The following is a 16,120-nucleotide window of genomic DNA, read 5'->3' as shown; positions in this document are numbered from 1 at the left end:
AGCAGGGATAGGCACGGACCATGGCTGTGGCGGACATTTTCCAAAGTACAGACGTTAGTGAAGGACACCAATGTACATTTCAAATTAAAAACATCAAAAAACACTCTTTACAGAGAGGGTAGTGGATACATGGTGGAATAGCCATCCAGCAGAAGTAGAGAGAGTGAAGTAGTTTAAACATGCATGGGATAGGAATAAGGTTATGATAGATATAAGATAAGGCCAGGAACTAATGAAAGGATTCAGAAAATTGGGCAGACTAGATAGGCCGAATGGTTCCTATCTGCCAACATATTCTATGTTTCCATAAGTCAGGAGAGCGACACTTTGCTGTCAAATGAGCTGAACGTTGGATGCCCCTGGTCTAGTTCCACAAGTACAAATTAGTCATCTAATCAAACAAGTTTAAAATAACATTTATATAAAGACTGCTTGTGGTATTCCCTTTTATTTATTTTTTTGGTTATATATTGCAACTCCTGACCAAACCCACCCACCTTGATGTTAATTGCATGATCATCATGGTTGGTTACTTACTTGGTTACGGAAGGTTTGTGAGTAGGCAGCGGTCTTCTACACACAGACACCAGCACCACACTGTTGCACAGATCAAGGAATTAGGATGGGTCACGACTCACGGTTAGTTGACTGCAGGCAGCTTGCTTCTTCCCTCACTTTCCCGCTACTAAGCGTGGTGCCGCTTGGGTCAAGGAGGAGTGAGGACCAGCATTCATCTGTCCTACTCCTCCCTCCCCTCCGCAAAATGGGTGGCGGACACTGCAAGGGCCAGTCACGGACACCTTGCCTATCCCTGGACATAAGAAATCTACAACAAAGTGACAAAATTGTATATTTTTATTAACATTTTAATGATACAGAGTGAGGGAAAATTGGATAAACTTTGAAATGTATCTGAAAATATTCTACTGCTCATTTAAAATACAAAGTAAGTGCAATTGTATTGCCTTTTTATTGCGTATTTGTCAATTATTCAGTTATACTGTATTTAGTGGTCCTTAAAGGGCCATGATACCCAAATGTTGAAGCACTTGAAAGTGATGCAGCATAGCTGTAAAAAGCTGACTAGAAAATATCACCTGAACATCTCTATGTAAAAAAGGAAGATATTTTACCTCAAAATTTCCTAAGTATTCACACCCCACTGTAAAGAGACTTTAAGCAGCCAATCAGGATGCCTGTCCCTTGACTTGCAAGGCACAGCACTTACTCTTGTGAACTGAAGAAATTGTGAGGTAAAATATCTTCCCTTTTTACATAGAGATGCTCAGGTGATATTTTCATGTCAGCTTTTTACAGTTATGCTGCATCACTTTCAAGGGATTTAGCAAATGAGTATTAAGTCCCTTTTAAGTACGAAACACAATTTCAAAGTACATTTCCATTTGAGCACTTATCAAAGCTGTACAGTTTTACGGTTGTGACACTGTAAGATTACTTTTCTTTCATGTAATTGGCAAGAGTCCATGAGCTAGTGACGTATGGGATATACAATCCTACCAGGAGGGGCAATGTTTCCCAAACCTCAAAATGCCTATAAATACACCCCTCACCACAACCACAATTCAGTTTTACAAACTTTGCCTCCTATGGAGGTGGTAAAGTAAGTTTGTGCTAAGATTTCTACGTTGACATGCGCTTCTCAGCATTTTGAAGCCTGATTCCTCTCAGAGTACAGAGGGACGTAGAGAGTATTACCCATTGGATGCAATGATTTTCCTAACGGGGGTCTTTTTGATAGGTTCTCTGTTATCGGTCGTAGAGATTCATCTCGTACCTCCCTTTTCAGATCAATTATATACTCTCATATACCTCTACTGATAACTGTTTCAGTACTGGTTTGGTTATCTGCTATATGTAGATGGGTGTCTTTGCGTAAGTATGTTTTTATTTATTAAGACACCTCGGCTATGGTTTGGCACTTTATGCATTTATATAAAGTTCTAAATATATGTATTGTACTTATATTTGCCATGAGTCAGGTTCATGTATTTCCTTTTGCAGATTGTCAGTTTCATATTTGGGAAAGTTAATATTGAGAAATATTTTTCTTACCTGGGGTTTAGTCTTTTTTTCAATTGACTACTTGTTCAAATTGCGGGCTGTCTTAGGCTTGCGGGTGCGCTAAATGCTACACTTTATTGCGTCATTCTTGGCGCGAAAGGCACGTCCGTTGACGCAAATTCGTCATTTCCGGCGTCATACTTGACGCAGGGGTTCACACAGGGTTGCGTCGCTAGTGACGCGAGTGTGTCATTTCCGGACATGGTTGGCGCCCAAATTTTTTTTTCAGTTACGTTGTGCATCATACTTGGTGCCAAATTTTTTTTTTTCATTATTTATTGCCCCACTGCTTTTGCCTCTTGCCTTTTGCTATGTCAGAGGGCTATGCTATTTGCTTTTTTTCCCATTCCTGAAACTGTCATATAAGGAAATTGATAATTTTGCTTTATATGTTGTTTTTTCTTTTACATTTTACAAGATGTCTCAATCTGATCCTGCCTCAGAAGTATCTGCTGGAACTTTGCTGCCTGACATCGGTTCTACCAAAGCTAAGTGCATTTGTTGTAAAATTGTGGAGATTATATCTACAAATGTCATTTTGTAATAGTTGTCATGATAAACTTTTACATGCAGATAGAGTTTCCATCTGTAATAGTACATTGCCGGTTGCAGTTCCCTCAACTTCTAATGTACATGATATACCTATGAATTTTAAAGAATTTGTTACTGATTCTATTCAGAAGGCTTTGTCTGCATTTCCACCTTCTAATAAGCGTAAGAGGTCTTTTAAAACTTCTGATAAAGTTGATGAAATTTCAAATGGCCGACAGCATAATGAATTAACCACCTCTGATGAGGATCTATCTGATTCAGAAGATCCTTCCTCAGACATTGACACTGACAAATCTACTTATTTATTTAAAATAGAGTATATGCGTTATTTGTTAAAAGAAGTGTTAATTACTTTGGATATTGAGGAAGCTAGTCCTCTTGATATTAAAACCAGTAAACGTTTAAATGCTGTTTTTAAACCTACTGTGGTTACTCCATAGGTTTTTCCTATTTCTGATATGATTTCTAAGGAATGGAATAAGCCAGGTACTCCTTTTAATCCTTCTGCAAGGTTTAAAAAATTGTATCCTTTACCAGCAATTGCAATAGAGTTTTGGGAAAAGATCCCCAAAGTTTATGGGGCTATTTCTACTCTTGCTAAACGAACCACTATTCCTATGGAAGATAGTACTTCCTTTAAAGATCCTTTAGATAGGAAGATTGAATCTTATCTAAGGAAAGCCTATTTATATTCAGGTAGTCTTCTTAGGCCTGCAATTACTTTGGCTGATGTTGCAGCTGCTTCAACTTTTTGGTTGGAGAATTTAGCGCAACAAGAATTGGATTCTGACGTATCTAGCATTGTTCGCTTACTGCAACATGCTAATCATTTTATTTGTGATGCCATTTTTGATATTATCAAAATTGATGTTAGATCCATGTCTTTAGCTATTTTAGCTAGAAGGAATGCTGATATGACATCTAAGTCTAGATTGCTATCTCTTTCTTTCCAAGGTAATAATTTATTTGGTTCTCAGTTGGATTCTATTATTTCAACTGTTACTGGGGGGGAAAGGAGTTTTTTTGCCTCGGGATAAAAACCTAAGGGTAAATCTAAGGATTCTAATCGTTTTCGTTCCTTTCGTCAAAATAAGGAACAAAAACCTAATCCTTCCCCCAAAGAATCTGTTTCCAATTGGAAGTCCTCCTCAAATTGGAATAAATCCAAGCCTTTTAAGAAACCAAAGTCAGCCCCTAAGTCCGCATGAAGGTGCGGCCCTCATTCCAGCCCAGCTGGTAGGGGGCAGATTAAGGTTTTTCAAGGATGTTTGAATAAATTCTGTTCAGAGCATTGTCTCTCAGGGGTACCGAATTGGATTCAGAGTAAGACCTCCTGTGAGATTTTTTCTCTCGCGCATCCCAGTAAATCCAGTAAAAGCTCAGGCTTTCCTGAAGTGTGTTTCAGATCTGGAGGTTTCAGGGGTAATCATGCCGGTTCCTTTTCAGGAACAATGCCTGGGGTTTTATTCAAATCTATTCATTGTCCCAAAGAAAGAAAATTCATTCAGACCAGTTCTGGATCTGAAGTTTTTGAATCATTATGAAAGAGTACCAACTTTCAAGATGGTGACTATAAGGACTATTCTGCCTTTTGTTCAGCAAGGACATTATATGTCTGCAATAGACTTGCAGGATGCTTACCTTCATATTCCGATTCATCCAGAACATTATCAGTTCCTGAGATTCTCTTTTCTAGACAAGCATTACCAATTTGTTGCTCTTCCATTTGGCCTAGCATCAGCTCCAAGAATCTTTTCAAAGGTTCTGGGTGCCCTACTCTCTGTAATCAGAGAACAGGGTATTGCGGTGTTTCCTTATTTGGACAATATATTGGTACCAGCTCAGTCTTTACGTTCTGCAGAATCTCGCACAAATCAACTTGTGTTGTTTCTTCGAAAACATGGTTGGCGGATCAATTTACCAAAAAGTTTTTTGATTCCTCAGATAAGGGTCACCTTTTTAGGTTTCCAGATAGATTCAGTGTCCATGACTCTGTCTCGAACAGACAAGAGACGTTTGAAATTGGTTGCAGCATGTCGGCGCCTTCAGTCTCAGTCATTCCCTTCAGTGGCTATGTGCATGGAAGTTTTAGGCCTCATGACTGCAGCATTGGATGCGATTTCTTTTTGCTCGTTTTCACATGAGACCTCTCCAGCTTTGCATGCTGAATAAATGGTGCCGGGATTATACAAAGATATCACAATTAATATCCTTAAATCCCAATATTCGACACTCTCATGACGTGGTGGTTAAATCACCAGCATTTAGTTCAAGGGGCCTCTTTTGTTCGGCCAATCTGGACTGTGATCACAACAGATGTGAGTCTTTCAGGTTGGGGAGCTGTCTGGGGATCTCTGACAGCACAAGGAGTTTGGAAATCTCAAGAGGTGAGATTACCAATCAATATTTTAGAACTCCGTGCAATTCTCAGAGCTCTTCAGTTTTGGCCTCTGTTGAAGAGAGAACCGTTCATTTGTTTTCAGACAGACAATATCACAACGGTGGCATATGTCAATCATCAGGGTGGGACTCGCAGTCCCCTAGCTATGAAAGAAGTATCTCAGATATTTGTTTGGGCGGAATCCAGCTCTTGTCTAATTTCTGTGGTTCATATCCCAGGTGTAGAAAATTGGGAGGCGGATTATCTCAGCCGTCAGACTTTACATTCAGGAGAGTGGTCTCTCAATCCGGATGTTTTCTCAGATTGTTCAGATGTGGGGTCTTCCAGAAATAGATCTGATGGCCTCTCATCTAAACAAGAAACTTCCCAGATACCTGTCCAGGTCCAGGGATTCTCAGGCGGAAGCAGTGGATGCGCTGACACTTCCTTGGTGTTATCAACCTGCTTATATCTTCCCGCCTCTAGTTCTTCTTCCGAGAGTGATCTCCAAGATCATCATGAAACAATCGTTTGTGTTGCTGGTGGCTCCAGCATGGCCCCACAGGTTTTGGTATGCGGATCTTGTTCGGATGTCCAGTTGCCAACCTTGGCCACTTCCGTTAAGGCCGGACCTACTGTCTCAAGGTCCGTTTTTCCATCAGGATCTCAAATCATTAATTTTGAAGGTATGGAAATTGAACGCTTAGTATTAAGTTGTCAGGGCACAGGTAAATACATATTTATTTATATATATATATATATATATATATATATATATATAATGTATGTCAATAGGACAGGGAAATATGTTTATGTATGAAACCATATTTGTATCAGATATTACTGGAATAAGGTTTAAATTCTGATGTCAGGATTTGACTCAGAAACCTTCACAAATTGAATATACATCTCCAGGCTGAGCTACAGTCAACAGGTCCCAAGAAATAAAAGGAAAACATTTGCTTCTTAATTTGGAAGTGCAAATTTCATAGCACTCTGTACCCCATGTGGTGAGTAAGAGACGAAGAGCCTGGATACACACTCATATATGGACTTCCTGACAACAAAGGAGCTGAAAATTGACAGCTGCCTGTTAAGTGATTCAGGCTGTGTGGCTGATAACACCAGAATACACGTGACACAGACATTGTGTCTAGGGGAGGATAGCATACAGTGAAGGCACATGGCTTACATTATGATTTCAAAGCAACTGTACTTAGATTTTAAATAAAAATAAATACATTTTTGCAAAGGGAACAATATTAGTTTCATATGTGTTTGGAATAATTCAAATAACATATATATATATATATATATATATATATATATATATATATATATATATATATATATATATATGGGACTGAGACATTTTATATTAAATGAATGATTGCTATGTTGAGTAATGACTACATCAAATACATATGAATGCTTGGATCATTTCTAATAATTATTTCTATTTTTATTGCAGACAACCATTGGTCATGGGCATCAATCTATGCACTTAGAAATAGGTGCACTAAATACCTCAGCCTCTGTGTTTTTAAGAACATGAATAGATATTTGTGAAACTAAAAATAAAAATAATAAATGACACTTATTACTTTATTTCAGATGGAATGCCTGCGTGAGATGAAATAAGCCATATCATATGAATGTACAATAAATGTTTATAAAGTTTTAAATACATCTCTTAAAATATAGTGAGATGAAGATATGGAAGTTACTTTGATGTGATATGACTATGAAATATAAACTTTCTGTTAGGCTAAATGAAATATAAATTATTTTAATATAATGTTAGATGTATTTGATGTTTCATACCAAAATGATCAGAAAATTCATTAAGATATAACTTATCCAAAACAAATATTGTGAATAGTTGTTGCAGTAAATTATGATAAAATGAATAACCATTTCATAGAAATACTGATCTAAGTTTATTCAAATGTTTAGAAATGGTATTGCTGCATATATTGCTGTGTCTGTTTATAATGCTGCCACCCGGTGTTGCCATACGAGAACTACAACCAAAAGGCTTTTTGGCTGTTAAAAATAAGATATTCCAATGACAAGGGACAAGGCTCCGTGGGCGTTTCCAATACTCAGCAATGACTGATAAATAATCAAAAAAGGGGAAGGGTAAAATCAGATGATTTAAACCCCAGCATAGAGACTGATCAGGGTTGTTGGCTGATCCTGAAGGAAATAACTACAGGTGGCCCTCGTTTTACAACGGTTCAATTTACACCTTTTCAGAATAACAACCTTTTTTTCCAGTCATGTGACTGCTATTGAAAAGCATTGAGAAGCAGTGCATTTATTAAAATAGCCAATAGGTGGAGCTGTCAGTTTGTGTTGCAGAAAAGCCAAGCAAACTGAAATTAATCAGTTTAACCAGACCTGAACAAGATCTTCCCGTCTATAAATCAGTCCAGATAGGAATGCATAGAAAGAACTGTTTGCAGAAAAATGCAAGTGAAGTCTGTGTTGTGTGATTATTTTATTAGGTTTATAATGCTGTTTTGCAGATTTTTTTGTTAATTTAACTTAGTTTAATTTTATATTCTGTGTTGTGTGATTATTTTATTAGGTTTATAATGCTGTTTAGCATTCAACGTCTTAATTTCAAAGCTTTAAAAATAATGTATTAGGTGTTACTAATGACAATTTTGAGAGGGGTTTGGAACCTAACTCCATTACTTCCTATTGACTTACATTATAAACTGGGTTTCAATTTACAACGGTTTCGATTTACAACCATTCCTTCTGGAACCTAACCCCGGCGTAAACTGAGGGCTACCTGTACTGTGGTTATTATTAAAGCACACACCTACTATTGGACTCCATATGAATTTTCCCCAAATTTTGAATTTCTGAGGTGAAATTGGATCTGTTAAGAAACATTGGAAACTGGATTGCTGTTTATTTGGTGATGTATACAAAGTTTTATTGTAAGATAAGTTATATGCATAGCCATTACAGTTAATAGATTTAAAGAGCAGATTATACTTTTAAACTGTGTGTCATTGTTTTAGATAGCTCTTAGCCTGCCTATTTGTATGCAAGCATTTAAAGTAAGCATTTACTATTGCTGTATGTAGCAGAGTTAAAGAAATAGTTTGGATTTTAAGTTAGCATTTCATAGCCTATGTATTGTTAACTAATCCCAATCTTAAATTGTTTATCTATGCAAATATATAATAATAATTCAGATAAATAAATTGTATTTCAAATTGGTAGTCACAGCCTACATATTGTTTAAATCTGTATCTGATTTGTTAAGTAACTCATCTGTGCAAGTTATGATATTGTAAGTTAATTATGTATTAGGATAAATTGCAGTTAAATAGCAGAATATATATATTACCCTATTGATTATAAGCACTGTTGCTTGGATGTTAAAGGCTATTTAGAAATAAGGTTGGTTTTAAAGGTAAGCTTGTATGAACTTTGCATAGCATATTTAAATAGTTTTCAAGCGCATATAATATTATTTCATATTCCTTTTATTGCAAATATATTTCAAAAATGTTCATGGATATTAACTAAATAAAAGAGTTCAGGTATTTATATTAATTTTATTTGTTGTCTTAGTAGAAGTATATTGATTGTGGGTTCAGTCTAAAGGAAGATTGTTAAATATATTCCCTGCCATATACTCACACATTGTTTGGAGAATACTGCTAAGATTTTCATAAATATACTGACAAAGTCATAGAGGTTTTCTCTGACTCAGTAATTAATACTATGTTACAAGCTCGTAAAACTGTCTCTAGAAAGATTTATCGAGTTTGGAAGATTTACATTTCATGATGTTCTTCTCATAAATTCTCTTGGCATTCTTTTAGAATTCCTAGAATTTTACAGTTTCTCCAGGATGGTTTGGATAGGGGTTTGTCTGCAAGTTCCTTGAAGGGACAAATCTCTGCTCTTTCAGTTTTATTTCACAGAAAGATTGCTAAACTTCCTGATATTCACTGTTTTGTACAGGCTTTAGTTCGTATTAAGCCTGTCATTAAATCAATTTCTCCTCCTTGGAGTCTTAATTTGGTTTTGAAGGCGTTACAGGCTCCTCCGTTTGAGCCTATGCATTCTTTGGACATTAAACTACTTTCTTGGAAAGTATTGTTCCTTTTGGCCATCTCTTCTGCTACAAGAGTGTCTGAGCTATCTGCTCTTTCTTGTGAATCTCCTTTTCTGATTTTTCAGCAGGATAAGGCGGTTTTGCGGACTTCATTTGAATTTTTACCTAAGGTTGTGAATTCTAACAACATTAGTAGAGAAATTGTTGTTCCTTCTTTGTGTCCTAATCCTAAGAATCCTTTGGAAAGATCCTTACATTCTTTGGATGTGGTAAGAGCTTTGAAATATTATGTTGAAGCTACTAAAGATTTCAGAAGGACTTCTAGTCTATTTGTTTTATTTTCTGGTCCTAGGAAAGGTCAGAAAGCCTCTGCTATTTCCTTGCCCTCTTGGTTAAAGCTTTTGATTCTTCAATCTTATTTGAAGTCGGGTCAAGCCCCGTCTCAGAGAATTACAGCTCATTCAACTAGATCAGTCTCCACTTTGTGGGCTTTTAAGAATGAAGCTTCAGTTGATTAGATTTGCAAAGCAGCGACTTGGTCCTCTTTGCATACATTTACTAAATTCTACCGTTTTGATGTATTTGCTTCTTCTGAAGCGTTTTTTTGTAGAAAAGTTCTTCAGGCAGCTGTTTCAGTCTGATTCTTCTGCTGATGCTTTAAGTTTTTCTTTTCTTCACGAGAATAACTTTTATTATTTGGGTTGTGGATTATTTTTTCAGCATTTTGGCTGCTGTTTATTTTTATCCCTCCCTCTCTAGTGACTCTTGCGTGGAGTTCCACATCTTGGGTATTTGATATCCCATACGTCACTAGCTCATGGACTCTTGCCAATTACATGAAAGAAAACATAATTTATGTATGAACTTACCTGATAAATTCATTTCTTTCATATTGGCAAGAGTCCATGAGGTACCCTTTTTATGATAGTTATGATTTTTTGTATAAAGCACAATTATTCCAAATTTCTTTGTTGATGCTTTTTACTCCTTTCTTTATCACCCCGCTACTTAGCTATTCGTTAAACTGAATTGTGGGTGTGGTGAGGGGTGTATTTATAGGCATTTTGAGGTTTGGGAAACGTTGACTATCCGGGTAGGATTGTATATCCCATACATCACTAGCTCATGGACTCTTGCCAATATGAAAGAAATGAATTTATCAGGTAAGTTCTTACATAAATTATTATTATTATTTTTTTTAATTATTTGTATTTATTAAGCTGTTTTTTGTTTATTTATTAGTGCAGTCACAGTGGGAGTCCCAAGCCCAGCAGAGGGGGAAATAGAGGTGGCTTTAAAAAGTGAGCGTATTGGTGAACAGGATATGGTAAGATAATGAAAAGCTCTTAGATATTTAACTTAAGGGTCTATAATAAATTACCTCAATCTATATGCAAATAAATTATATAACTTATTTTTAATGTATCAGACTTTTTTAATTTTTATTAAAAAAAGATTATTTCTAATGCCCTAAATAGTACCTCCAAACTATGGAAAAAGGATTGTTGTGGGACTATTTTACAAACACCCATAAAAAGTGGCGTTTTTGTTTTTTTTTCTTCCAAATTTTCCCGTGTCTATTCATCATTGCTTAGCTTATCAGACACGGGAGTGCGCTGACCGAGAGTCGCAGTGAACGCCGACTGACAGGATAGCAGAGGGACTGGTTGCCCCTAGCAACACTTACACCAGCTCTCCTAGCATGTCAGTTTAGGCGATATGCGTTTTAACAACTGTATTAAAGGGAAAGTTTACTACTAGAATTTTTTTTTTTTATTGTTTAAAAAGATAGATAATTCCTTTATTACCCATTCCCCAGTTTTTTGAGTAACCTAATATTATGTTTTTTGTCTCTGATTATGTTGTATCTAAGCCGACTCAGACTGCCTCCTTATTTCAGTTCTTTTGACAAACTTGCGTTTTAGCCAGTGCTGATTCATAAATGCCTCCATGGGAGTGAGCACAATGTTATCTATATGGCACACAGGAACTAGAACTGTCAGGCTGTTAAAAACTGTCAAAATGCACTGAGATAAGAGGCGGTCTTCAAGGGCTTAGAAATTAGCATATGAGCCTACCTATGTACAAAGAATACGAAGAGAACAAAGCAAACTTGATGATAAAAGTAAACTGGAAAACTGTTAAAATTTGCATGCCCTATCTGAATCATGAAAGTTTAATTTTAACTAGACTGTCCCTTTAACATTAAAATTATAATGTTAATCCCTCATGTAATGTTTTGTATATAGGTATTGTAAGCATAATGGATGTTAATATTTAAAAAAAAAAATTGAACCACCAATATTACTCTGTATTTTTATAATTATATCAATCAGAATGAATATTAAATATAAATATATATTTATATATGGTATTAGATCATATAAATCTAATATTAGTTTATACTAGTAAAACAAATACAATTTTGTCTTTATACAGAGTAAAAAGATTATACCATTTAAAGAAAGCCATTTAATCCAACTGCCTGTCAGCCTAAGAGAACAGAAGTTTTTAAAGTGTCCAAATAACAAAATGATCCAAAATACAAATGAAGCAATAAATAAAAGCACCTGGCAAGTGCAAAACATATAATTACTGCATTACGTGAATGTCCTTTTATGCAGAGCGTTATCAACTCTGATGAAGCTTTAAAGGTTGCCATAGCAACCATTGCCGATTGGCTCCCTCGTGAACACATGATTAATATTGCCTTTTTTTTCACTTTCTGTGATGAGATTTTTTTTTATGAAAATGTTTCTGCAGGTCATTTTTAAATTTGGCCGTTACACTAAAGCACCAGTTCATGTGCAATTTGTTGGTTAAATGGAGAATAAAGCCATTTTTAACGCTTTATAATATAGCGCAGTAGTTCAAAACTGCATTGCAAATTAGCTGCAGACAATAAAAAAAAGACATTTTAAAATGTCTCTTGAATAAATCTGTTTCCTTTTCTCTTGGTCTAATATAGAAATGTAGTAATGAAAAAGGTGCAATGCACATAAGAATATCTTACATTCAGAAAAAAACAGCTTTGCAGACTGGGGGCAGTTTTGGAAAAAAATCTCTTGAGAGCCAGTGAGCAATCAGTGCACTGCTGCTTTGCAGCGCTACTGCATAGTTGACTGTTCACTTCAAACAGCACTTTGCTCTGGATGTGCTATGTTAAGGAAAACCTACACAGTGCAGCCAGAGCACAGCTCTGTTTTAAGAAAACTGTCTAATGTGGAGCAGTACTGCAAAGTTAAAGCGCTAACAGTTCTTGCACATGTCTTGTTCTTTCTGCAGACATGATGCATTTTTTGCAATTACATTTCAGATCACTGTATGTTCTGCCTTTGGGGTGGTCAGTAAAATCAGCCAGGTGGTGCATCCATTAAAAAGGCCCTGTAGAGAACACTGCTAAAGAAGAGTTGTTCACAAACCTGCATTTCCTGTCAGGTTTCAATAGCTATTTAAACAGGTTTAAAATATATGGGGGAAAAAGATGTAAACATATTTAATTGCTTTTATTTCATATGTATTATAGAAAATGTTGAATGTAATATCACTTTAAAATGTGTATATATTGATGTATATATTATATTGATACACAACTGCCTTTTTTATGTTGGAAGGAACGATAAAAATAATACAGGTGTGTTTTCTAATATGCTTATGTAGGTCGTGCCTGTAATGAATCCTTCTAAAGGAAGCCTGGAGAGACGAGAAGTGAAGAAAACGCATACACAGTACAAGGTTCTAGACCATACAGAGGGCTGCGCTTTAGTACAGATGCAACCTAAGACTAGTAAGTGACCCAGTACAGCGCTAACAAGACAGGTGTAGCAATTTAGCTGCAGATATGCACCTATGTAAAATGGCAGCATGGTGTAAAATTGTAGGAGGAAAAAAATAATAAAATGCCAATTTATTATGGTTTATCCTTTATTGTAATCCAGAACAAGGTGGAAATCATTTCTGCATTACATGGGGAGAAAAGTTAAAGGGACATAAAAGCGCATAAGGAAAATACTCTGTGTTAGAGCACTTTGTTATTGCACTCATGCTTGCATGTAACTCTTTTTAAGAGGTTAAACACATAGTTGCAGTCAGCTCCATTACAGCAATGCAGTGCTGAGACAAAGCTGAGCACATCTGGTGAGCCAATAACAAAAAGCACATATTTGTGTAGCTGCCAATCACCAGCTAGGTCTGAGTAGTGAATTTTTGCTACTGAGCCTGCCTAGGTATGCTTTTCAACAAAGGTTATCAAGAGAATTAAGTAAATTTAATACTAGAATTAAATTGAAACGTCTTTTAAAATTGTACCAATGTGATTGGTGGGCAAGACATCTACTCAGATCTTGTCCAATGGATTCATACAGTTTGAGCATCTCTATGTGAAAAAAGAAAGAAATAAAAAGATATTTTGCATCAGATTTTCTTCAGCTCACATGAATAAGTGCAGTTGTTGTTCTTTGTCTCTTTGTACTGTGATCTGCATGGTGTAAGTAAAAAAACAAAACAATCAGAATTATTAGTGCTGAGTTCACACTTTGCTTTACTGTGATCTTGTGGGATTTTACTGTAATCTCACAGTTTTCATAGTAAACTTCCTTAAACTGAGGGAAATAACATGACCGTGTATGCACATACCAGATGCACGCTCCCTTGTAAGACCCATGCAAGCATCCTGATTGGATGCCTAAAGTCCCTTTACAATGGGATGTGCCAACTGGGGAAATCTTCATTTTTTTATTATTTTATTTACATAGAGATGTTCATGTAATATTTTCTAATCAGCTTTTTATAGATATGATGCATCACTTTCAAATGATTCAGCATTTGGGTAACATGTCCCTTTAAGGAGAGACTGATTCAAATTTTGCAGTGTATACTATGTACCTTACACTATTTATTTATTTTTTATACATTTTTTTTTTTTACTACAGCTTTTCAGAATCAGCTCCTTGTTCACACCACGTTGAAATTTTGCACAGTTCTGGGTGACCACACATACTCTGCCCGTGTGGGGAAAGTTCTGGGAGAGGATATTTATTTACCTGTAGACGTTGCTCTTCCACGGACACAGGTAAAGGAGCACAATTCAGTCTGGTTTCTTAGTGTGGGGAGGAAATATAGTATTGGTCTGTTGTGCCAGCATTTAAAGGGACAGTCTAGGCCAAAATAAACTTTCATGATTCAGATAGAGCATGTAATTTTAAACAATTTTCCAATTTACTTTTATCACCAATTGTGCTTTGTTCTCTTGGTATTCTTAGTTGAAAGCTTAACCTAGGAGGTTCATATGCTAATTTCTTAGACCTTGAAGGCCACCTCCTTTTCAGAATGCATTTTAACAGTTTTTCACCACTAGAGGGTGTTAGTTCATGTATTTCATATAGATAACACTGTGCACGTGAAGTTATCTGGGAGCAGGCACTGATTGGCTAAACTGCAAGTCTGTCAAAAGAACTGAAATAAAGGGGCAGTTTGCAGAGGCTTAGATACAAGATAATCACAGAGGTTAAAAGTATATTAATATAACTGTGTTGGTTATGCAAAACTGGGGAATGGGTAATAAAGGGATTATCTATCTTTTAAAACAATAAAAATTCTGGTGTAGACTGTCCCTTTAACTATCAGTTTACAGAATACAGGTTTCCAGATAATCTGTTTTACATTCTTATTACGCAGCATTTGTTATTACATATACTGTGGGAATCTTACTTTTTTTTTTTTTTTTTTTTCTCATACTGGAAGCCAGCTCAAAATTTTAGGAGCCAAAGACTGCGTGCATATGTATCAGGATTTACTTAGCAAAGATGCCAGCTGACACAATGTGTCTTCATACAAAAGAGTCCAAAGGGAGAAAATAGACACTGCAAGGCTCAACTGTAATTTAAAAATATATCTTGAATCCAGGTTGCAGACACTGCAGAGGTCATAAATAGCTCTATATTCGCGCGCACAAAGATGGACAGCACATACCACACTGCTGGCCCTGCTAAACTGAAGGCTTCTTAACGTGACCTGAGCCTCCAATGCCACAGCTACAGCATTGGCACACCTCTCTCTGCTCCCACTCTTTCATGACTACATCAAAAAATAATAGAGGCACACATCGAGGACACATTACCGAACTCTAATTTCACAATTTTTAGGCGCAGTTGTGACCTGGCATCTTGTATTTGCTTTGCACTATTAAAATGTCATTATAATAATGGAGGAATTTTTTTAAGGGAAATAAAACCCCATCATTTTCTTTCATGTTTCAGATTTGATTAAAATGAAATTTAATTTACTTTGATCTCTTAGTATCCTTTGTTGAAAAGCACGTAGGAGGGTCCTCGTGACTTAACCGATATATGGCAGCAGTTTTATAACTGTTATACATCTACAAGAACACTAGGAGGCAGCAGTGTTTCCTGACATGCACTGCTCTAGAAATGTGCACGCTAGCTATCAAGATATCACATCAACAAAGAATACTTTAAGAACAAAGTAAATTTAATTATAGAAGTAAACTGGAAACGTTTAAAAATAAATTGTATGCTCTGTCTGAATCACACAATGTTGTAGTCAACATACAGCAAGAGTGAAAATGTCAATCTTATAAGGCATCTTTAAAAATGTCCTTAGGTGTGATATATTAACATTGAAGCCTTTTGCTAAAGTACAGTGGGCATCCATGACTTACCTAAGTGAGTGTGCTCTTTATTCAAGACCCAGACCACATTTACTGAGGAACTAATAATATCCAGCATGCCATCAACAGCTCTTTTGGCAGATGTACTGTGCACTGCTGCCAGTTCTCTGCGGTATATTCTTGGTATAGTTGTGCACATGCTTAAGTCATGGCAGCCCCCGTACCTAGTGTAGACACTGTATGTTTGAAATGATAGACAACTGTATTTATTGTTATACTTACTATCGATAATGTGATTGTCCCACATTCCATAGAGAAAACAAAAAGCAAATTCTGTGACCTGAAATGCTGCAAATCAATTAGATGGTTTAGGCAATTTGCAGTAACCTAG

At 36.1% G+C, this 16,120-nt stretch overlaps 1 protein-coding gene across 1 annotated transcript in view; it reads left to right on the top strand.

Annotated features, from left to right (window-relative positions):
- RPUSD3 (RNA pseudouridine synthase D3) overlaps positions 1 to 16,120 on the top strand; it is a 32,968-nt gene that overhangs the window by 14,725 nt on the left and 2,123 nt on the right. Inside the window, exons 6-8 of the mRNA XM_053688984.1 lie at positions 10,344 to 10,428; positions 12,762 to 12,888; positions 14,033 to 14,172. Of these exons, the coding sequence (XP_053544959.1) occupies positions 10,344 to 10,428; positions 12,762 to 12,888; positions 14,033 to 14,172 (352 nt within the window). The remainder of the gene's footprint in view (positions 1 to 10,343; positions 10,429 to 12,761; positions 12,889 to 14,032; positions 14,173 to 16,120) is intronic.

The sequence above is a fragment of the Bombina bombina genome, chromosome 7, assembly GCF_027579735.1.
Source record: "Bombina bombina isolate aBomBom1 chromosome 7, aBomBom1.pri, whole genome shotgun sequence".
NCBI lineage: Eukaryota > Metazoa > Chordata > Amphibia > Anura > Bombinatoridae > Bombina > Bombina bombina.
Note: the sequence above shows the minus strand (reverse complement) of the source record. Positions and strands in the feature narration are given on the sequence as shown.